At 40.7% G+C, this 24878-nt stretch overlaps 1 protein-coding gene across 2 annotated transcripts in view; it reads right to left on the bottom strand.

Moving 5' to 3' along the window:
* Positions 1 to 24878, bottom strand: part of ZCCHC17 (zinc finger CCHC-type containing 17) — a 57660-nt gene that overhangs the window by 16599 nt on the left and 16183 nt on the right. For both annotated transcript variants that reach the window (XM_058553494.1, XM_058553495.1), the window contains exons 3-7: positions 24578 to 24635; positions 12477 to 12577; positions 10719 to 10810; positions 3943 to 4043; positions 1987 to 2132 (exon numbers count right to left, since the gene is read on the bottom strand). In XM_058553494.1, the coding sequence (XP_058409477.1) occupies positions 1987 to 2132; positions 3943 to 4043; positions 10719 to 10810; positions 12477 to 12577; positions 24578 to 24635 (498 nt within the window). The remainder of the gene's footprint in view (positions 1 to 1986; positions 2133 to 3942; positions 4044 to 10718; positions 10811 to 12476; positions 12578 to 24577; positions 24636 to 24878) is intronic.

Here is a 24878-nt window from a genome sequence, read left to right as displayed (position 1 = left end):
AACGAAGAGAATCAAGCAGTGAGATAAAGAAGTTGCCTTTAAAAAAACAAAAATTAGATGCCAGACTCAGGCCCTGTGAATTTGGTACTAAGAGGCATAGGGCAAATAGGTATTTTTAAAATCTCCCTAGGCCTGTTCAATAGTCTGAATGTGAGTGAGAGATATGAGGGGATGAAATGCACAGTAGCAGTAGGAGGGGGAGGAAGAAACAGAATTGAGATACTTAAAAGATACCACTGACAGGACTTGGTGACTGACTAGATGTGGGATGGAAAGGAGGGGAAAATAAATGACATACTGATTTCTTTATTGGGAGACTGGCAGGTATTGCCGCCATTAAAACAAGTAATACAAGATAGAAGGCTAGAAACCAGGGTTTTGATTGTTGTTTTCATGGTGTTGGGGGGTGGGGGTGAGGAGGGAGGAAGGCTGAAGAAGAGATAACCATAGTCATGACAGCCCACATTAATTAAGCACATACTTGTCAGTGCTTTACATCTATTTTTGGGAGCTGGGCATCCCTCTGCAAGGAACACTGTCATCAAAGATCACAGCAACCCCGACTTTGAAAATTAAGGAACTGAAGTTAGGGAGCCCAAAGTTACATAGCTGGTCAGTAGCACAGAAGGGCCTCAAACCTAAGCCTGATGGACTCCGAGCCAAAGTTTGAGGTACCTGTGGGATACCAGTTAGGGATGGGAAAGTCATCAAAGCAGCTGAAGTCTTAGGAGGGATGTGATCACTCAGGGAGAGAATATACAGATCAATAAACTATTATTCATATACTTGGCTAATTCTTATAATGGTACAACGGGCTTTTTACCTCACCTATAAAATGAAGAATACTTAATTTGTAGATAATGCCCACTGAGGGCAAGGACCTTATCACAGTTTTGTATTCCTAGGTTTGCAATGCCTGGAAGAAAATGATTACTAACAATAGTTTGCTGAAGCCTTAAAAAAACAAAACAAAACAAAACCTCAAAACTTAATAACTGGCCACAATTAGAAAAATACTACATGACATGAAAACAACTATTTCCTAATCAAACTGTAGCACAGTTTTCTTCATTTCTTCTCTGTAGCATGCTACAAATGCACTGTTTTTTTCTACACCACAATAACGTCTGTTTTTGATATAGTGCTCTGCTATAAGTAGCAGATAGGAGACTGAACTCAGTGAGACAGGCACTCTTACCCACTGCTGGGCACAGATGAGTACTTTCTGGAAAGACAATTTGTCACATAAATGTATCAAGAGCCTTAAAGCCCTAACTCAGTAATCTTATTTAGGAATTCATCCAAAGAAAACAATAAGAGATGTGGCCAAAGATTTAGGTTGAAAGTAATCAAAAATATCCAACAATAGAAAAATTATTAAATAAAACATCCTACAGCCATTGGATAGAATATCGTACGTTGCTCTTTTTTTTGTTGTTTTTTTTATAATTTTTATTTATCTATTGTTTTCCCCCAAAGCCCCAGTAGATAGTTGTATGTCACAGCTGCACATCCCTCTAGTTGCTGTATGTGGGACGCGGCCTCAGCATGGCCGGAGAAGTGGTGCGTCGGTGCGCGCCCGGGACTGAACCCGGGCCACCAGCAGCGGAGCGCACGCACTTAACCGCTAAGCCACGGGGCCGGCCCCGTATGTTGCTCTTAAATCAAGTTTTTGAAGAACATTTAAAGACACCAAAAAATGTTCTTGATAAGTATAATGAAAAAAGCAGGATATAAACTATACCTAGTAAGACCGTAATTTTGTGTTTATATGTATATGTAGCTAAATATATACATAAAAAATTATTATTACCTAGAAAAAAGATTGGAATATACCAAAAATACCATAAGAGTCTCTCTGGGTTGGAAAGATTACAGGAGATCCCAATATTCTTTGTTTTTCAGCATTTCTAAAATTTCTGCAAAAAATACATTTTCATTTTAAAACAAAAAAATGTGATAAAATAAAGGCAAGACAGCACTCACTTTCTTTCTTTTTCTAGAAGAATTCCTCGTGGGGTCAGGCTTCTCAAACTCTGCTGACTCTGCCTCTTCCTTCTCCTCTTCCTCATCAGGTATCAGAGAGTATTTGGTCCCACCTGGTTGCATGAAACAATCCTTTGCAAAGTGGCCTGCAAGAGAAGTAGAAAAGGTAGGGAGGGAAGAAGCAGTCTCTGCTCTCAGCAGTGGGTCTTCCCCAGAGGCTCCTGTAAGGGGCCAGCTGTTGCAAGAGATATCACTAAGTTCATTCAGAGCAGCTGTGGGATTCAGGGCAGCTTTTCTGTCACCTCAAGATGGCATTGCTCACTCAACCAGAGCCAGACCAGCAGCTGGTCCTAGAGCAGTGGGAACCACTGGCACTGCTTTGGAAACAGCAGAGGATATGAGGATGCAGGCTTGCACTGCCCTCCATTAGCAACGGGGCTTAGTAATTTTTAAAGATCTATTTGGAACTTATTCCTGACAACGCAAGGCTGCTCCAGAGAGCAGAAGGCTTAGCAGAAGGAGCCAAGTGGCAGGCCAAGCCCTAAAGGAAGATAGCTCTTAGGCAGCTGGCAGGCAGGCAGCATTCACATCCAAGCTCACACAAAGAGACAGGCACAGTCACCTGGGGGCACTCAACATTCACAGACTGTCAGGTCTGGCAAGGGCCTTAGAGATCATCAAATCCAACACCGCATTCACAGAGGATATGAAGGCCCAGAGTAGAGAAGTAGCTCAAGGTCACACAGATAGCAGCAGAGCTAAAACTCACCCGGGGGCTTGTGCCTCCCTGCCCTTCTGCTGCACCAAAACCAACCACCTTTGGCCTGACCTTTGCAGTCTGGGCCGAATTTCACCTCTCTTTATTCTTCTCTGCCTCATGTAACACCTGGTGGATACAAGGTGAAGGTAAGAGGACCCCACCCTTCCTGAGCCTATAGTACTATCCAGACCTTTCACAGATGGGACCCTTTAACAGATGCTACAGGGCTGGTTTTGCCTGAGCTTCTTGTAGATCCGGTCTCAGGGGCAAAGGGGATTTGATGAGATCATCAACAAGCTGTGTGTAAATTACTTTGAAATTCTGAGTCCAGAAGCTGGATGGTGCCTGGAAGTGAAATGCAGCATAGAGTTTTCCAAAAATCTGTAATGTTCCCATAATTCCCCTGAGGAAGTATTCTTCTCTCAATTTCATTTTTCCCTTCCTCCCTCTACATTAATGATAAATAGGGGCTTAAACCCCACAACCTCAACCAAGGCACAAATCTGCTACCAGCTGTTGTAGAACAATCAAGACAGGAGCGTAAAGGGAAGGCTAGGGAGCAGGGGTGACAAATTGAGATCACTCTGAAAATGAGAAGCTGGCAATCTCTCTCATTGTAGCTCCAACAAGGGAAGTCAGGCTGAAAGAGCTCTTTAATATTTGAGTAAGACTAGAGGAAACCTGAGGAAACAGAGCTGAAAGGAAGTGACTAGCATGTATTCCTGATTACTAAAAGGATATTGTATTCAGAACTCTGAAATTAAAGAGAAAAAGATGAGCAAGAAAGGGTTGGACATGGATCCCTAAGGAATACATTTCCAAGTCATTTAATGTTTGCAGCAGAACAATAATGGTCCTTAGAGATAACAATTGAGAGTGTTAATCATAATCAACCCTCTTCCCCCTCCTGGCACAGTACATGGGGACCTTGCCCAGGCAGGGCATCAGCTGCAGAGGTGGGAGTGGTGGTAGGGGTGCTATAGTAGCCGGCAGGGCCGGCACTCAGAAAATGAAACAGAAAAAGCATCAAGCCATGAACTCTGATGTGAGTCTAGTAGGAATAACAGCATAAGCAGGTGAGGCTATCACTTGACTGAAAAACACGGTGAACTAAACTCACACTAGCTGCCTTCCTCATCCAGTAAGGGTCCGTCCACAAGGAGAGAGAAACGGAAATGACAGAGGCATCACCTTACCTTTACAGCCACACTTCTTGCAGGTGGTGTTCAGGACAGCCTCGAGGGTGATCTTCTGCCCAGTGTAATCCTGGAAGGACCGCCTCCGCCTCTCTTCTTGCCTGTAATGAAAAAGATACTGACTCTTGGCCCTCTTAAGAGATGTGGCCAGAGATACTACAAAGTAATGCTGTATGTTGGTTTTTTGTTTTGTTTTGGCAGGGAAGAGACAGAAAGAAGGAAAAGCATTGGGCATAAGGAGACTGGTAGTAAAAGCGATGACGTGAAATAGACAATTTTTTCATTTAGGACAAGGCTCTGAATTAATAATTGAGACCAGCCCTCATCTCACCGATGCACAAAGGATGAAGATATACTCATCTCGCTAAGCCCCCTACAACCCTTACGAGGTCACTCATTGGTTTAAAAAACTTTCAAAGACTTCCTTGAAAATCAAGTCCAAATTCCTGACCTTGGTATTCGAGGCCTTTCAGTCTCTCTCTATTTTCCAGCCTCATCTTTACTTGTACAATATGCTCCAGCCAAACCAGATGGTTCACTGCTTTTGCTCAGGCAGTTCTCTCTGAAATGCTCTGCTTCTCCTCTTTACTCCCACCTCATCACTTCACCACACCCAAACATTTCAAGGCTCAGCTCAGTTACCACCTCTGGTCCTATCAAGTCTTCTTCCCTGAGCCCCTCAGCCACAATTAATCTCTTTTTTTTCACATTCCTGTAGCACTTTTTTAAAATTCTAAACTTTAGAGCAAAGTATAATATACATACATAAAAGTGTTCATAAGTACACAGCTCGATTGATATTCACCATCTGAACATATCCATGTAATCCTTACTCAGATCAAGAAACAAAACATTATCAGCACCTCACAAGCCCCTCTAGTAACCTAACCATGCCTCCCCCAAGGGTAACCACTATTCTAATTTCTAATAGCATAAATTTGTTTTACCTATTTTTGTAAATTATATAAATGGAATCATAGAGTATGAACCCTTCTGTGTCTGGCCTCTTTTGCTTGTTTGTGAGATCCATCCATATTGTTGTATGCAGTTGTGGATCATTCATTTTTGATGCTGTGAAGTATTTTGCTGTTGATGGGTATTTGAGTAATTTCTATTATGAACAGTGCTCTTAAGAACTGTCTACCACATGTCTTTTCGTGAACATATATGGATGCATTTCTTTTGGGAGATGCCTCTTTCTCAGTAGGAGTGGACCACTGAGCTGTAGGGCATCAGCTTTAGTAGACATTGCCAGATAGTTTCCATAGAGTGTTTACCAGTTACACTCCTACCAGCAGGGCCCAAGTGCCCCAGCTGTCATAGCTTTTACCTTTTCTACCTTTACTATAACACACAGTCCCTGCACACAGAAGGTACTGAGAAAATGTTTAATTGAGGAGTATCACCTCCATCACTCTCTTTCAAACTCTAACTTTATCCTATACACGCCTCAGTCCTAGCACATATCACACTTTATTGCACCATATATTTATGTTTCTTCTCTACATCGGGAGCCATTTTTTACAATATCTTACCTGTGTTTGTTTCCCTGGCATCTTAGCCCAAGGCTTGGCAAGCAATAGCATCAACAACTGTTTGTCGAAATTTCTTCGCTCTTCACCCAAAATATTTTTTCTTTACCTGAATCTCTTTAACCTTGAACTCTGACTTTGCCTAAGACTTTTTAACCATTCACCAGGTCTCTACAGAGTCCAGCAAAAACAGAGAAATATTCTGCCAAAAGAGCCACATTACCCAGAAAAATGCAGGATAAAAATATCAAAGCAGAACAAAGCTACTCACTTCACATATTTTAGCCAACAGTTTCATGGGATTTATAGGCTCCACAGAGGAAACAGAGAGGACAAAGATACTCCACATTCTGTCCCATTCATTCTTCAAAGTTCAGCTCAAATATCGCGTCTTCTATAAAACACTCCTTGCTATCACAGGCAGAGTTAACTACTCATTTTATTTTGTTAGATTTGTTTACATTTTGCATCACCCTCTGTACCATGAGCAGGACTTCAAAGGTAAAGTCTATGTCTTATTCTTTATATCTGAGCGGGGAGCACACCATCTAGGACACCACTGTACAACAGAATGCGATGATGGATATATTCTATAAATATGTCTGTACTATTGCCTATTTATGTCTGATTATTTACATCTGTGGCTGTGGAGCACTTAAAATGTGGTTAGTGTGATTGAGGAATTGGATATTAAATTTAAATGTTTAATGTCTAGATATTAATTGGATATTAAATTTATTTAATTTTAATTAATTTACATTTAAATAGCCATGTGTGACTAATGGCTACCCAGTTGGACAGTGCTGACAAGCATATGATTTAAGTTCTGAAAATGTCCACTCAAATTCCTAGCTTTTGCCCTAGAAGAATCTTCCTCAAAGAATAGAGTGTCATCTGTCTGGTATGGATCACAGGAGAGGGTCCCTCCAAAGAGTGAAGCTTGAGTAACAAAAACCTAGGCACGGAGAGGGGGGTGGAGAGAGAAATGGGGAATTACTTATCAACCGGCATCAAGTTTCAGTTAAGCAAGACGAATACATTCTAGAGATCTGCTACACAGCATTGTACCTACAGTCAACAATACTGTATTGTACCCTTAAAAATTTGTTAAAAGGGTAGATCTCACGTTAAGTGTTCTTACCACAACAAGATAAATTTTTTTAAAAAACCAGGCAGGATCTTGGGGACATAATTTGAGCAAGTCACAAACTCCATGGCTTTCAGGTATCCTTATTTGTAGAGCTGAGTTTCCAGAAGCTGAGTTGCAGCTTAAGCAAACCCTCATTATAATCAATTCCGATACTCTGTGGATTCTAGCACACTAGCCAAATCATACCTCCCACCCAACACTCAATTCCACAAATGCATCACCCACCACATGTCTCTCTTTCTGTCCTCATTGCCATCATGCTAGTTTAGGCCTCATTACATTTTACCTGAACAGTAATAATCCCCTTACTGGTCTCCCTGCCTCCAATTTTCCTCCTCCAATCCATCCAGCACACATAGTTGGATTAATCTTTCTTTTTTTCAGTTCAACTAATAGGTGGCAAGTGCCAGTACTAGTACCAGTGATATATTAAAATGATAGTACATGGTCCTTTTCCTCAAGGAGCTTATAGTCTAGCAGCAGAGAGAGACATATAAATGGAAAATGATAAGTGTGGTGAATCATAAATCATCTTCTTTCTAAAGACTGTATAATGCTGGCTAAAGCTAACTGGAAACTGCTTTTAGCCCCTTTCCATTTGTAGACTCACTTATTAGATGACCTTGTTAACCCTCGAGGGCCTGAAGGAATGAAATATAAGACAGCTAGATTTTGATGGAAAATGAAAGGTAGCTGACAAACTGTGGCTGGAGACAGCATGAGGATATTGAGCATAACAGGGCAAGGCCAGAGAATGGGGTACTTGGAGAGATTAATCTGATCAGGAGCCTCTCCCATTCAAAGGCGGTAAAAAAAATTCAGATTCTTTGACCTATATTCAAAGTTCTCCACAATCCAACCCCAACCTATCTTTCAAGCCTTATATTCTAGCACTTGAACTTCTCTCCTTAAACAAGACTCCTGAATGTACCATGTCCTTTCCTGACTCAAGCCTTTCCTCAAACCATTTCTTCTGCCTGGAATACCATTCCTTCCCCTGCTGTCTGACAAAATCTCATCCATTCTTCAAGACCTCGTTCAAATGCCACCTCTTCTCTGACCATCAGGACCTGAAATCAACTCTTCCACTTCAAGGTAATTTCTAGAATCCTTTCTTTAAACCACTCTTTTAGCATTTATTATATGTTGCCTTATATTAAAGTTATTTGCATAATTATTTCATGATACTAGGCAGTAAGGTCTTAGGCAGAAACCTTGGTATTGCCATTGGACCTCATGTAGACTATGAACCCAATAAATATCTGTTGAGTAAACGAGTAAATGGATGCTCCAAAGAATCCTGTGCTACACAGACTCATTAAAAAGCATAAAAAGGGGACTGGCCCAGTGGCGCAGCAGTTAAGTTCACACACTCCGCTTCAGTGGCCCAGGGTTCGTGGGTTCAGATCCTGGGTATGGACCTACACATGCTCATCAAGCCATGCTGTGGCGGTGACCCACATACAAAATAAAGGAAGACTGGCACAGATGTTAGCTCAGGGATCATCTTCCTCAAGCAAAAAGAGGAAGACTGGCAACAGACATTAGCTCAGGGACAATCTTCCTCACCAAAAAAAAAAGCAAAAAAAGCACTAACCAGATGACTGCTACACATCAGGCACTATGGGAGATAAAGATAAGATGTGGCCCCTGTTCTCCTGGGTCTTACATATTCTTTCAAAAGAAAAGGCGTGAGGGGCGAGCTCGGTGGCATAGGAGTTAAGTGCGCTGGCTCCACTTTGGCGGCCCGGGGTCTGCAGGTTTGGATCCTGGATGCGCACTGACACACCACTTGTCAAGCCATGCTGCGGCACCATCCCACATAAAATAGAAGAAGATGGGCACAGATGTTAGCCCAGGGCCAATCTTCCTCAGCAAAAAGAGGAGGACTGGCATCGGATATTAGCTCAGGGCTAATCTTCCTCACAAAAATGAAAAAAAGAAAGAAGAAAAGGTGTGATAATCTCAGACATTTTATTTTTTTTGTATAATTTTATTTTATTTATTTATTTTTCCCCCAAAGCCCCAGTAGATAGTTGTATGTCATAGCTGCACATCCTTCTAGTTGCTGTATGTGGGACGCGGCCTCAGCATGGCCTGAGAAGCGGTGCGTCAGTGCACGCCCGGGATCCAAACCTGGGCCACCAGCAGCAGAGCGCGTGCACTTAACCGCTAAGCCACGGGGCCAGCCTCAGACATTTTAAAACAATAACTACAAAGTAGTTACTGAATATTGTTTCTACTATAGACTAGAAACTAAGCTGGGCTCTTTACAAACAAGATTTTACTTAAATCATTCTAGCATGTCTGAGATGCAGGTGTCATTACCTCCATTTCATAGTGAGAAGCTGAGCTTCAGAGAGGCTAGGTAATCTGCTGCAAGGTCATATACTAGTTTGGGGCAGAACTAGGACTCTTTCCAATTCAAGTCTAACTCTAAAATTTGCCAGTATTCCGCTATGCTATGCTTCTTTCCTGAATGCAGCGCTAGAAACAGTTTACAACAAAAGTTACTGTTTTAGCCACTTGGTTATTACTAGAAATAGCCTATATAGAGAGACATGTGCAGCACAAAACCAACGAGCCCTTTCCCTTCCCTACCCTTGTTTTGAGAAAGACAGGTAGCTCTTTTATCTTACTTGTTTTATATTTTACTCTTATAAAGGTGGCTTTGGGAAATTTTACTGCTTTTTAATGAGTCTGTATAGCATAGGATTCTTCAAAGCAGAAGCAATTTATTACAATTCAATTAGTAAGTGCCAGACTTAAATAACATTTCTGAGCTCTGAGTCATAAAAGATTTCTACTGTAAATAGAAAGTGTTTTGTCAATAATCAGCCCTATAAACATGTCAATATTTAAAGGCTAAACTACAGAAGTATGAAAAACTCTGTAAGTCACATGCAACATCTAGAAGCATCATGTGGTGAAAAGGGCACTAGCTTTAATGTCAAGGAGACCTAGCTTCAAGTCCTTGACCCACTATAACTTACCATATAACCACAGGCAAGTTATTTATCACCAAGCATCAAGCTAGAAACTAGGAATATAAAGCAAAATGGAGAAAAGACCCATTTTGCAGGTTGTTACAAGCTTTAGATGCACTAATGTATATAAACTGCCTTCCATGATGCCTGGCACTCGGTATGTATTCAATAAATATCACTTCCTTTCCTTTTAGGCAAAATTTCTTCGTATCCAAAGTGATTTTGCTCAGAATTATAAACATAAGTGTTTCCAAACTTTTCACCACCAAGATCCCACTCAAACAACATTTATTATTTTTTTCTTGTTTTTTAAAATTAATCAATAACATAACAGCCACATAACATAACAGCCATAACAGCATGAGATAAACAATGTGATATTTATCATCAAAAGCCACAAAATAATGTCATGTTTAACCTGAGGATAATGTATGTATGATTGGGGTTGGCTTTCTGAAACACTGGAAATAGTTCATAAGCCCCCAAGACTCCTTCAACAGATCTAGGGATCTAGGAACCTCTAGTTAGAAATCACTGGCATATACTCAAGAAAGATTTTGAGACAGACAGCAATTTCCCTGTATCACCAGACATTATCCTACATAGACAGAAAATCTTCCATTCCTAAATGAAAGGTCAGAAGAGCCAATGAAAGTAGTCTTGTGTTCAGAACACAGTGTATACCAAGATGCAGGAGTCTAAACCCCCCTGGAGTTGCTCCTAGATTACCCTACCCTCCCATGTGGTCTCTACCTCTCAGTCCCATTGGTAGGAGAGTGGCAAATAAGAGGTACTTCATGAATGCTTGCTGGCTAACTGGTTAAAGGTCAGAAGCAGAAACAGAGTAAGAGGAAAGAAATAAAACCACTGATGGAGCACGTCTATGCCAGGAGCTTTGCATGCTAGCATTTCACCTTAGAACTCTACGCAGTAAAGTGTTATCTATAACACTTTATACCCCTAAAAACCAAAGATCACAAAGGTCACATAACTCATCAATATCATAAAGTCTATAAATGGTAGAGTTCCCAGGTCAGCCTGATTCTCTGGAGCATTCTGTGGTTTGAGAGGTAGAAGGATTTTAGCCTTTCTAAACCTTTTACCTACTCAATGATAACGTTGTTGGGGTCGAGGTCTTTCCCAGTCCCTTGGTTGACAACTTTCATGGAAAGGGATACTTTTATCCTGTCATTTTTCATCTGAAAAAGACAAAATCAAGGTCACCAAAAGCTCGAAGTACATCATTTAGACTGTTGGTCTAAAATTATCTAAGAATCAAAGCTTTTATCATCCTAACAAACACTGAGCTCCTCTAACAGCCGCCATCCTGGGCTAAGAACATTGGGAGTGTTAATAGGCACAACAGGCAAATCCTGTGGCAGAAGCATTTTAGGAAATGGTTTTCATCTCATTCTTGTCCCTCTGGAGGGGAAAGACACAAAAAGTTGCTCAGAAATGCAAGGCCTGGGCCGCCCCGTGGCTTAGCGGTTAAGTGCGCGCGCTCCGCTGCTGGCGGCCTGGGTTCGGATCCCGGGCGCGCACCGACGCACCGCTTCTCCGGCCATGCTGAGGCCGCGTCCCACATACAGCAACTAGAAGGATGTGCAACTATGACATACAACTATCTACTGAGGCTTTGGGGGGAAAATAAATAAGTCAATAAATAAAATCTTTAAAAAGAAAAAAAAAAAAGAAATCCAAGGCCTGTGGAGGTAACCAGGCAGAAAATAAAAGCTGTTTCTTCCAGGTAAGTTCAGCATCATGATCGGTTCGGAGATTCGGGAACCCAGAATGGGTTTCAGAACATTCCAGTAGACTAGATCTCCCTTAGGATTTTGGTCTAGAGCTTCTTTAAACATGAAGACAATTTTTAGGCAGCTTGGTCTTCTTTCGCTTCCTGCAGCGCTTGAAGCCCGTCTTCACTTCAGAGTCTTTGCGTCAGCTGTTCTCTTTGCCTGGAATACCATTACCCCAAATTTTCACATGACTCGCTCCTTTTCCTTCAGGTCTCAGCTCCTACACCATCTCCTCAGAAAGCCCATTCCTGACCACTTCATCTAAATCTACCTCTGATATTGTTTGAACACATTATAGCACTTATTATAATCTGCAATTATTTTTAATTATTTTAGTTTACTTTTTATTTGTCTCCTCCCGTTATAGACTACATAAGCTCCGTAACAGCTGGGATCATTTATGTCTGGTTCATTCTTGTATCCCTCAGACCTAGTACACAGTAAGCACTCACATATTGTTGAGTTATATCTCTTTCAGATCTGTCTCCCCGGCCATTCTCTGGGAGAAGAGCAGGCCTCAGCGTATGTGCACATTTCTCCTGTGGTCTGCCCACACACACAGCCTACATGCCCTCAAGTGAGTTGTGCTTAACAGGGTCCTTCAGAGCTTTCTCACTTCCCTCACGATGCATGGTGCCAGGTATTAGGAAAAATGACTGTAAACTCTATGTTCTTTTTTGTTTTGGTCCAAATTGAAGTGTACCTGGTAGGTATTCTTTGAAGTGTGTAATAAAGACTAGTCCCATAGATTCAGTTTCCCTTCTCTCTTTTTGTTTCTTTACTTTTTTTGATTTTTCTTCCCATCCACCATTTGGGTAAACCTCAGGGAGGGAAGTTTTATGAACATGTACTTACTGCACCACATTTACTGTAGTTCACAGCATTCTTTCTGAGTTTGCAGAACAGAGAGCCAGAAGGTTTAAATTCAGGTCAGATTATAGTGGTAGGATTCAAATAAGACTATCAGCCACAGCTAACAACATATACACACTTACCATCATAAAATACCAAGAAAATCTCAGCTTTTCCTAATCCTTTCTAACCACATGAAAGTTGCACAGAACTTTACCTCTCGGCCAATAAGCTTCACCCACACTTTGTCTCCAACATCTACAATCTCAGAGGGCTTATCCACACGACAGGATGACATGTGAGTTCGATGGACCAGACCTGGGCACAAGAAGAAGAAATAAAATAAAGCACAGGGAATGCCTGGTATTTATACTCTAAATAACAATGTAAGAAGAACATGGGAGTTGGGGAGTCACTGAATTGTTAATTTAAACCCAGTCGTTATTTTAAAACTGCAAATTAGAACAATTTGAGATCGCTTTTCATACTTAATCAACTAACAGTCTTTAAAATAATGCTCAATGTTGGTAAAAACATGATACAATAACTACACTTACATGATACTGGTAAAAATACAAGTTGGTAAAATTCTTTGAAATCAAAGGGCATAATGATGTTTATATCTTTCATGCAAGAATATCACCATTGGAATTGTTCCAAAAGAAAAAACTCAATAGAGGCAAAAACCTATGGGCATACAAAAATACTTGCAGTATTATTACCTACAAAGGTTAAAAATAAAAATTATAAAACAAACTAAATGACCAATAATTGGAAAATAGCTTGGTAAACTATGATATAGCAATCAAAAGGAAGAATAAACAGCCAATAAAGTTACAGTTACAGAAAATAATTACGGTAGATGCTAAGTGAAAAAAGGAAATATAAACAAGATGCCATTTTTAATCTATTAAATTAGCAAGATATTTAGAAAATAATAATATACAATGTTGATGAGAGTACAGTAAAATAAGAAATATTGCTAGGGCTAGTATAAATTTTTAGAAATCATTTAGCAATGGCTATCGAGTGATAAAAATACTTAATAAAATTAATTAAAATATGAAATAATTATTAAATAACTTAATATTAAGATTGAATAAAATATTTGTAATAGATATCCTTTTTCTGCCTGTCCAAGGTCCTTTCCTGAGAGAACTACCTTCCTTACATTCTAAAATAATCTGGTCAGTCCGTGTGATATGGCTGGAGCTGACCTAACCCCAACTGTGGGCACATGACACAGGCTTAGTCAATCAAGGTACTTCATCTTCTGGCCACAGTAATTGATTCAGGGATAGACACAAGATACTAGCTAATCATATCTTTCTCAAGACTTCTGTCAGGATTATAAACTACAAAAAGTTACTAATGCCCATCTTTACCACCAGATGGCAAGAGTCAGCCAGAGGGAAGCAAGGAATAGCATCAATAAACAAAGGACAAAGCCCCGAGGGTGTAAGCTGAGCACCTGAAGCAGCCCTGGTGGAAGCTAGGTTTATCCCGCTCTTCCCAGCGAAATTAGCCAAAACATATCTCAACTGTGTTTCCGACCCTTGCAACCAAGAGTTTTGACTAGTAACTAATTTGACCCATAATCACTTCTGGGACTCTGTCCTAAGAAAATAATCTGATACATAGAAAAAGCTATATGCACCTGGAAAAGCAACCTACATCAAAATATTTGATGTATTTTTAAAACAGGAAAAATTAGAAACAACCTAATATCCAACAACAGGGTAATGGTTAAGTCAACTGTGGTATAGCCTCTTAGCCCATTAAAAACAATGTTCAAAAGATTATGTAGGGCCGGCCCCGTGGCTTAGCGGTTAAGTGCGCACGCTCCGCTACTGGCGGCCCGGGTTCGGATCCCGGGCGCGCACCAATGCACCGCTTCTCCGGCCATGCTGAGGCCGTGTCTCACATACAGCAAGTAGAAGGATGTGCAACTACGCAACTACAACATACAACTATCTACTGGGGCTTTGGTGGAAAAATAAATAAAATTAGAAAAAAAAAAAAGATTATGTAAAAATACCAATAATTCATTCTTTAGTAAATATTTATTGAGGGCCTACACATGTGCCAAGCACTGTAGGCAAGTAGCATTTTCCCACATAAATTAAAAAAAAATACAATGCAAAATTATATAGTATGATCATGAATGCTTAAAATGGATCTTAAAAATTAGAAATAACGATCCAAAATGCTATAACAATGGTTATACTAGGGTGTAAGATTACAGGTTAACGTTTTTCTTTTGTTTATTTTCAAATGTTTTAATAATACACAAAATTAGTCTATTCTGGGGGAAATTAATATAATAAACCAATTTTTTTGAATGAACATAAACCAGGAATATAAACTAAAGAAAAAACTGATATGACAAAGATTTATGTCTAAAATAATTGCCCTCCTTGAAGTTCCTTGGTAGAATTATTAACCTGTACTCTCGTTCTCTCAATTTCTCTCACACTCATGCATCCACGAGGATATCAGCACACACCTGTAACTCAAAGTATCTGCCCTCTCTGTTTACCAGAAGCCACTGCTTTCTCTGACCATGGTCACTGGGTCTCACACGCCTACTTCAGCTGATTCTGGAGGCAGATAGCCTATCTCTCTAACAACTCTAGGGCCTCTAAAATGCTTTATATACATTATATAACCTATGTTTTTAATTTTAGACCATCACATAATCTCCAAATTGGGTAAAATTCACGAAGCTGGGGTTTTTTTTGTTTCTCATGATGGTGTAATGAGCAGACCAGCCTAAGTGGAAAGTCTGGAGAGGAAATTCAGATGCCCTAAAGGAAAGGGAAACCTCTCACTTTGACGTTTTTTGGCTGCAACTGTCTTCTGATTCTAAAATTCATTTCTTTCCTCTATTGCTAATGGAAGTTGTGAAGGAAATTCATGTTGAACCTAATATACATGAGAGAACATTTTTTCCTTTCCTGAAACAGAAGGTATATTTATTGGAATACCATAAACAAAGAAATAATGGTATTAACCATTTGTCTTTCTCCCACCTGATCCCAAAGTAGGATTTTTTGGTCCCGGCATCTCTCCTGGTTGAATATGGTATTTCTCAAAGTAGTAACAGCAAAAACAACTTAAAATGATTATGTGGTATATTTGAATGATAGAATAATGCCATTTAAATGTCCACAAAAAGTATTTTAAAAGAGGAGAAATGTTTAAGGTTTATTAAGTGTGAACAGCTACAAAATGTATAATAGAGTATAATCTTAATCTCAGTATGTTAAATTTTAGGCATATATGTGACTATAAAGAAATACACCAAAATGTTAACAGTGCCCATCTCTATGTGGTAGTAATATCATATAATGATCATTTTCTTTTGTAGTTTTTTTCCTTTATTTTTTTATAATAAGTATGCAATATTTTCAATCATAAAAATATTTTAAAAGCAAAATGTAAAATATGTATACTGTGATTGAAATTATGTAAAACTAAGCCTCATATGGACACAGACCAAAAGGGAATATAAAGTTATGCTAGGGTGCAGGAGTTTTATAATTGAGACAGTAATGGCTTATTACCAAAAGGCCTTAGCTTATAGGATGAATGAAACAAGGGGAATGGTCTAGCCCTCAGTCTTTTTTTTTTTTTTTTAAAGATTTTATTTATTTATTTTTTCCCCCCAAAGCCCCAGTAGATAGTTGTATGTCATAGCTGCACATCCTTCTAGTTGCTGTATGTGGGACTCGGCCTCAGGATGGACGGAGAAGTGGTGCCTCGGTGCGCGCCCGGGGATCCGAACCCGGGCCACCAGCATCGGAGCGCGCGCACTTAACCGCCAAGCCACGGGGCCGGCCCTAGCCTCAGTCTTAAACGCAGATGTCAGATAGGCAGTTGGATATGTAAGACTGTAGCTCAGAGGGGAGGTATGACTGAAGATATAAATATAGGCGTCTTCGGCATGCAGATGCTTACATAGTAATATATTAATCAGATTGTCGGTTTACTGATTGTTTCAGGGATAGACACAATTCACACACTTTTTTGTGTGTGTGTGTGTGAGGAAGATCAGCCCTGAGCTAACATCTATTGCCAGTCCTCCTCCTTTTTTTCCCCAAAGCCCCAGTAGATAGTTGTATGCCAGAGTTGCACATACTTCTAGTTGCTGTATATGGGATACCGCCTCAGCATGGCTGGACAAGCGGTGCGTCGGTGCGCACCCAGGATCCAAACCTGGGCCGCTAGTAGCGGAGCATGCGCACTTAACTGCTAAGGCATGGGGCCGGCCTCACTCACTCATTAATTTACAATAGAGAATATACTTTTCTTATACCTGGAAAGTTCCCAGTCCTTATCTAGTTAAACTACCCACTACCCCTAGTATCAAATACCTGAAAAATTAGTGATCAGAAATTGTTTCAACATGGAATCACAACAAAAGGGAGACAAATGTTTTAAGATACATTTCCAGTTCACGAAGGTTTAATGGATTATCACTTCCTCATAAAAGAATCCATCTCTCTAGTTCTTATCATCAGATTCATTTCTGCCCTCAATAAGGCAAGACAAACACTGCCAACTTCAGACTCTCAGGCTTTCTTTTACTATATTCCAGGCTGACAACTCCCCACCTGTTCATATAATCTCTCCCTAGATAGAATGATACAATCAATTAGATTTCAGTCTCCTAAATTACAATTTCACTCCAATCCCTTTCCCCTGGAATCACAGCCAAGTTATCTTGTCGAAGTCTTGAGTGCTCCCATCTCTTCACAGATTTATCGATAATTACCCAGTATATTTCTATCTATGGCTAATCCTATACTCTGTATGGGGGATTCATCACCAGTTTCCCTCTCAGAAGACAGTCTGAATTCTTGGGAGGTATTTCATTGTTACCCACATACACCACCACAGCTGGATTGAGTGTAAATTGTACAGAGCACCAAATAAAATATTTGAGGCCCCCTCACTATGCTGGGTACCTCACTAAATACAGTACATCCATCCACTCATTCAATCCTCACATCAGCCCTGTGACATAGGTTCACACGAGAAAATAGTCTAGAAGTTAAGTAAACTGTCCAAGGTGACAAAGCTGATAAAGAAAGAACTGCAATTCAAACATGAATCTGTCAGGTCTTCTGCAACATACTGATATTTCTCCATTTTCTTCTTTATTATTGATCTGCATTATCTTTTCATTAAAAAAAGAGAAAGATGAGGGGCCAGCCCAGTGGCGCAAGCAGTTAAGTGTGCGCGCTCCGCTGCAGCAGCCCAGGGTTTGCCGGTTCAGATCCCAGGCACGCACCGACACACTGCTTGGCAAGCCATGCTGTGGCGGCGTCCCATATAAAGTAGAGGAAGATGGGCACAGATGTTAACTCAGGGCCAGTCTTCCTCACAAAAAAAAAAAAAAGAGAGAGAAAGATGAGCTCATCTACAAATAGTAGAAACACATCTCATTCTGTTCTAGCATATGCTCCAAAACGAAACAGAAACAAACAAAAAAAAATGCTTTGCTCGTTGTGCCCCACGGAAGAGAGTTCTTCAGAGCAGTCTGTGCCTGGATTTCTGACATTAAGGCATAAACGTCCAAAGGGGATATTAAGTCTGTCATCATGTTCAATAAACCCAATATGACACTGAAACAGAATGAGTCTCATCTGAGTGTCTGCTGGTAAAAGAAGAAAAAAAAATTCTGACAACTTGGAAAGAGCTAGCATCTCAATCATCACATGAGAAAAACAGTTAGCCTATTATAGTTCCCTTAAAAATACTCTCCCGAAGCTGGCCTGGTGGCGAAGCGGTCAAGTTCACGTGCTCCGCTTTTGCAGCCCAGGGTTCACTGGTTCAGATCCTGGGTGTGGACCTACGCACCACTTATCAAGCCATGCTGAGGCGACATCCCATATAGAGCAACTAGAAGGATGTACAACTAGGATATAGCACTATCTACTGGGGCTTTGGGGAGAAAATAGGAAACAAGGAGGAAGATGGGCAACAGATGTTAGCTCAGAGCCAATCTCCCCCCCCCAAAAAAAAGTCAGCATTAAATAAACAAACAAATAAATAAATATTCTCCCAACTGTGTTGTTCGGCATTAATTTCTTTCACAACTTCCACTGACAATAAAGGAAAGAGGTGAAAATTACAAATCATTAGAGGACGGCTGTAGCCAAAAAGTGTCAAAATACAACGTTTCCTTTACCTTTGGGGATCTGAATTCCCTCTCTAGACTTTTCAAATAAGTTATCTCCAAGCAATGATAAATGACAATAAGGTAAGCACATAAGTTAAAGTGATCTCACATTCTTTATCTTGTTAGGATTATGGATTCATTCAAATATTTACTATCATCCACTATATTGTAAGCAAAAATGGATCCAAGGATGAATAAGACATGATCTTGCCAGTCAAGAAATTCTAAAATATGCACACCATTCACATTTCACAGATAAGAAAACTAAGGCTCAAGGACTAAGCAACTTGTTGAAGTCAAGAAGCTAGTAAATGATGGAGCTGGGACTAGAATTCATTTACTTATTTAATAAAATTTACTGATCATCCACTATATCTCAGGCACTGTCTAGGCCCTGACATCCCAACCCCTAACTATTCCACAGCTCAGCAGGTAAGTGCAGCCATTTTATTACACTACATTACCATTAGTTTACATCTCCAGACTGTGAACAATCTGAGAGCAGCAGGGACCGTGTTTTCTTATCTCTGTGTTCCCACTTAACATAGTAACGAGAAAACAGAACTCAATAATTATTTGCTAAACTGAATTCATTACTAAAAATATTTGAGCTTCTACCATAAGCAAGGCACTTTAAAAAGTCTAACACTGAACAAATAATCTCTGCTCTCAAAATTTCATAGTTTAGTGCTGGTGGGCAGAGGATAGAGGAGACAAAAAGAAATTCACGAGCTGTTTTAAGTTTAAATTTAAATTAATTAAAACAAAATTTAAAAGTCAGTGGTTATAGTATTGGACAGCACAGATGTAGTATCATACAAAAATATATTTGGTCTTTGTCCCTGATTCCTGCACAGAACTCCTAAAACTCTTAGAATTTCCCTAGTGATAGGAGTGTTTTTTGTTATTCATAATAAGCCCCTTCTGATGGCACCAGAGTTTATGCTAATGAAGTGATTTAGGCTGGGACTCCTAGATAGTCTCTGGATGGGGCTGGTTACCAGAGAGAGCAAATGATTAATTAAGGATTGAAACTTTCAGCTCCACCAACCTCCAGGAGAGAGGGTGAGGGGCTTGAGATTGAGCTCTATAAAAACTCTGGAACAATGAAATTCAGAGAACTTCCAGGTTAGTGAATACATCAGCTTATTGGGAGGCGGGTGTGCCAGAGAGGGCATGGAAGCTCAGAGTGCCCGCCTCCCATACCTTGCCCTATGCATCTCTTCCATTTGGCTGTTCCTGATTGTATCCTTTATAATAAACCAGCGAACACAAGGAAAGTGTTTTCCTGAGTTCTGAGAGCCGTTCTAGCAAACGATCAAACTCGAGGAGGGGATCATGGGAAACCTTGCTTCACAGCCCATCAGTTAGAAGTACAGTTGGCTCAGACTTGAGACTGGCATCTGAAGCGGGGGCAGTCTTGTGGGTCTGAGCTCCTTTAACTTGTGGGATCTGACAGTAACTCCATGTAGATAGTGTCAGAATTGAATTGAATTGTTAAGACACCCAGTTGGTGTCTAGAGAAACGGAGAATTGGTTGGTGTCAGAAAACACATCACAACAGATATAGAACATTTCCATCATCACAGAAAGCTCTATCAGACAACACTATGAGAGGGAAAAGAAAATCTAGTTTAGATCTGAATACTCAGAAGAGGTCTTCAACTCAGTAGCGGTTAAAGAATTCTGAGAACAGAAATCTGAGAAAAATAACTCAGATTAGAGTCTATCTTCCTGAATCAAAGATGGTAAAACCTGGAGACCAAGAGTTATTTCCTAAGTCAGTCCTTTCAGGGTGGCACTTAATAATCTTCCCCTTTTAAGGGTAGAGAAGCTAAAATACACGGTAGGAAAGTCAACTGCTTAAGTTATCCAATAAACCTACAGAAGAGCTCAGGATTAGAACTCAGTTTCCACTGAATTATTTGGCTTCCGCTCTGAGGCTTGTCTCAGCACAGCTGTCAAGACTGACAGATTCATATTTAAACTGCCAGCCATAATCAGAGGCATCATCTAACAGGGTATGGAGACGAGTGAGCTGAAGACTGACTGCTGGAAGGTGGTAGGCCTTTAATCCCCATGCAGTCCCCAAAGTGTCACATAAATGCTCAAGTAAGGATGGGACTTTCAGGTACTGGCAGCTATGACAAGTACATTAACAATATCTGTCTGAGGTGCACACCTTGTAGGGATGGGGATGAGTTCCACCTCATAAAATCTCAGCCAACAAAAAATGAGAAACTTTAGGGCCGGCCCCGTGGCTTAGCGGTTAAGTGCGCGCTCCGCTACTGGTGGCCCTGGTTCGGATGCTGGGCACGCAATGACGCACCGCTCCTCCGGCCATGCTGAGGCTGCATCCCACATACAGCAACTAGAAGGATGTGCAACTATGACATACAACTATCTACTGGGGCTTTTGGGGTAAAAAAGGAGGAGGATTGGCAATAGATGTTAGCTCAGAGCCGGTCTTCCTCAGCAAAAAGGAGGAGGATTAGCATGGATGTTAGCTCAGGGCTGATCTTCCTCACAAAAAAAAAAAAAAGAGAGAGAGAGAGAAACTTGATTACAGATTGCTGACTGCTAGCTTGGAAATTACTGCAAACTACTGCATCTTCTAACGCCAAGATGCAATTTGCAGCACAGTAGTCTCCAAGGCTAGAAACATGGCTTTATTAGCCAAAGATCAGCTGTTGGACTTTTTTTTTTTTTTTGGTGAGGAAGATTGGCCCTGAGCTAACATCTGTTGCCAGTCTTCCTCTTTTTGCTTGAGGAAGATTGTCCCTGAACTAACATCTGTGCCCATCTTCCTCCATTTTGTATGTGGGATGCCGCCACAGCATGGCTTGATGAGCAGTGTGTAGGTCCGTATCTGGGATCTGAACTCGCGAACCCTAGGCCACCGAAGTGGAGAGCACGAACTTAACCACTATGCCACAGGGCCGGTGCCTGGACTTTTTTTTAAAGAAATTTAAATTCTTTTAAAGAAAATTTTGTTTTGGGCCGGCCCCGTGGCTTAGCGGTTAAGTGCGCACGCTCCGCTGCTGGCGGCCCGGGTTCGGATCCCGGGCATGCACAGACGCACCGCTTCTCCGGCCACGCTGAGGCCGCGTCCCACGTGCAGCAACTAGAAGGATGTGCAGCTATGACATACAACTATCTACTGGGGCTTTGGAGGGGAAAAAAAAATTAAAAGTACTTTGAGATAATTTTAGATTCACATGTGGTCAAAAGAAATAATACAGAGAGATCCTGTGTACCCTTTACCCAGTTTCCTCCAATGGTAAATTTTGCAAAACTGTAGTACACTCTCACAACCAAGATATCAGCATTGATACTGTGGTATAATAAGAAACACATATTTGGTCTTTGTCCCTAGTTCCTGGCACAGAGCTCCTAAACTCGGAATTTCCTGAGTGACAGGAATGTCTTATTATTCCTAACAAGCCACTTTCAACCTTACCTGAGTTTATCCTAATGAGATGACTATTGGTGGACCCCTAGAGCGCTTCAAGATGGGGGCTGGAAATAGCCAGAGGAACCAGTCATGTGATAGAAGGTTGGAAATTTCAGCCCCCTCCCTGACTTCCAGAGAGAGGAGAGGGACTGGAGATGGAGTCAAATCCCCAATGGCCAATGATTTAATCAATCACGCCTACCTAATGGGGCCTCCACAAAACCCCTAAACAATGAGTTCTGGAGAGCTTCTGAGCTGGCGAACACATCCACGTGTCAAGAGGGTGACGTACCTCAACTCCACGGAGACAGAGGCTCTTGTACTCAGGACTCTTTTGGACCTCGCCCTGTGTACTTCCTCATCTGACTGTTCATTTGTATCCTTTATTATAAACTATAATAGTAAGAACAGCAATTTCTTGAGTTCTTTGAGTTCTAGCAAATCATAACATCTTGGGAGGGTGTGGCAACCTTCAAATTTGTAGCCAACTCGGACATAAGTGTAGGTAACCTTCAATACTTGCGACTGGCGTCTGAAGTGAGGGCAGTCTTGTGGGACTGAGCCCGTAAACCTGTGGAGTCTGACGCTACCTCCAGGTAGCTAGTGTCAGAATTGAATTGAATTGGAGGACACCCAGTTGGTATCAGAGAATTGGAGAAATGGTTGTTGATTCCATACCACATTGTGGAATGGCAATAAAGAGGAATGAAGTACTGATGCACGCTACAAAAACGATGAACCTTGAAAACATTATGCTAAGTCAAAGATGCCAATCACAAAAGACCACATGTTGTATGATTCCATTTATAAGAAAAGTACAGAATAGGCAAATATTTAAAGACAGAAAGTAGACTGGTAGTTGCCTAAGGCTAGGGTATGGGGGAGGTAATAGGGAATTTGAGGTGACTGCTAATCAGTCAGAGGTTTTTTGGGGGGGTGATAAAAAAAATGTACTCTAATTAGATTGTAGTGATGGTTGCAAAACTGTGAATATACTAAAAACCATTGCATTGTACACTTCAGATGAAATGTATGGTATGTGAATTATATCTCAATAAAGATGTTTAAAAAAAGGATGTTATGGGCCGGCCCCGTGGCTTAGCGTTAGGTGCTCGAGTTCTGCTGCTGGCGGCCCGGGTTCAGATACCAGGCGCACACCGACGCACCGCTTCTCCACCCATGCTGAGGCCGCATCCCACATACAGCAACTAGAAGGATGTGCAACTACGACATACAACTATCTACTGGGGCTTTGGGGAAAAAGAAATAAATAAATAAAATCTTAAAAAAAGAATGTTATATAAATGGAATCATAAAGTGTGTAACTTTTTGGGGTTAGCTTTTTTCACTCAGCATAATTCTCTGGAGACCGATCCAGGTCGTTGCATGTATCAATACTTCATTCTCATTCCTTTTTTTTGCTGAGTAGTATTCCATTGTATAGCTGTACCACAATTTAAGTTATTTTTAAAGCAATACTGAGAATGAGCATCTTTTAAGATATTTATTGCTCAATTGCTATTTTTTCTCCTGTGAATTCTTTTCATACCCTTGGCCTCTTTTCTCCTTCCCCTTTTTTATTAGTCCTTTCTCATATCTACCGTACATTCTTTTTCCCAACTTAACTTAGCTTAATGATGATTTTGCAATAAAGTTTTTGACTTTTATGCCATCAAATATTATTTTACATTTTCTTCTAATATCCTTATGATTACATTTTTTCCATTAAAATCATTAATAAATATTTAATTTATTTTAGCACAAGGACTTCGCATGTTGAGTCTTTGGATCTGCGAGCAGTGTGATACAGAAGAAAGCCCACTCGGCTAGACATCAGGAGGCTTGGGTGCTAGTCCGGGCTGTGCCATTACCTAGCTAAATCACTCTGAGCAGGCCATCAGTCTGCGGAACTTGCCTTTTCCACCTAGCACAACTGTTTTAAGAAACAAGACTATGAGGGCCGGCCCCGTGGCTTAGCGGTTAAGTGCGCGCTCCGCTGCTGGCGGCCCGGGTTCGGATCCCGGGCGCGCACAGACGCACCGCTTCTCCGGCCATGCTGGGGCCACGTCCCACATACAGCAACTAGAAGGCTGTGCAACTATGGCATACAACTATCTACTGGGGCTTTGGGGGGAAAATAAATAAATAAAATCTTTAAAAAAAAAAAAAAAAAGAAACAAGACTATGGATGTGAAAAGGATTCTCCAAAACTGTTCAACAAATGCTTATCAATTTACAAAGAAAATTTAAAGCATCATATATATAATATATATTTGTATTGGTTACAATACTATTTCTGCTCCATGTGCCATATACTAGAAAACTCACAATGTCAGCCGCAGAGAGTGAGTAGCTTGCCCTCCCTAAAATCCTAAGAGCAAAAGAGTCAAGTGACTTGCCTAGGGTCACAGGTGAAATTCAGGTAAGAGCTGGTCCCAGAAGCGAAGCTAAGTGACTATACGCCAGCCCTCCCCCCAAGTCAGAGAGCACCATTCTTCTGAGTTAAGATCTGCTAAAAATGAACTGTCATCATTTGTCTGTACTTATATCTCCACACTAAAAACAAAAACAAGAACAAACTAGTGTCTGAAAAATGTAGAGCTTATAATTAGGATGTGGCGGAGGTAATAGCAGCGAGTGGAATGGGAGGGCTGAATTTCAAGTTATAGGCTCCCACCTTGCTTCCGACAGCCTGGGATTTTGATAAAAGCGCCATAGTCTGTCACCATAGCAACCTATAAAAACAAAACAAAAAAAGAATCAATGTCACACAAATGAGAATCTCTCTTTCGTAGCATTTAACCTAGTCTCCCTGAATTTCTACTTGGTACTGACTGTCTCAGTCTACTGCAAAACTGCCTAAAAGTGATGTTCCGTCAAATGTTCTTTCTGTTCTTTTTGAAATTTAGACTGACAGGTATGTGCGAACACATTAAAACCATTGGCAAGACTGCACTGTTGTTAGATGGTATGAGAGT

The sequence above is a fragment of the Diceros bicornis genome, chromosome 13, assembly GCF_020826845.1.
Source record: "Diceros bicornis minor isolate mBicDic1 chromosome 13, mDicBic1.mat.cur, whole genome shotgun sequence".
In the NCBI taxonomy this organism is placed as follows: Eukaryota; Metazoa; Chordata; class Mammalia; order Perissodactyla; family Rhinocerotidae; genus Diceros; species Diceros bicornis.
The sequence above is the reverse complement of the archived record's forward strand: the minus strand, read 5'-3'. Positions and strand labels throughout refer to the sequence as shown.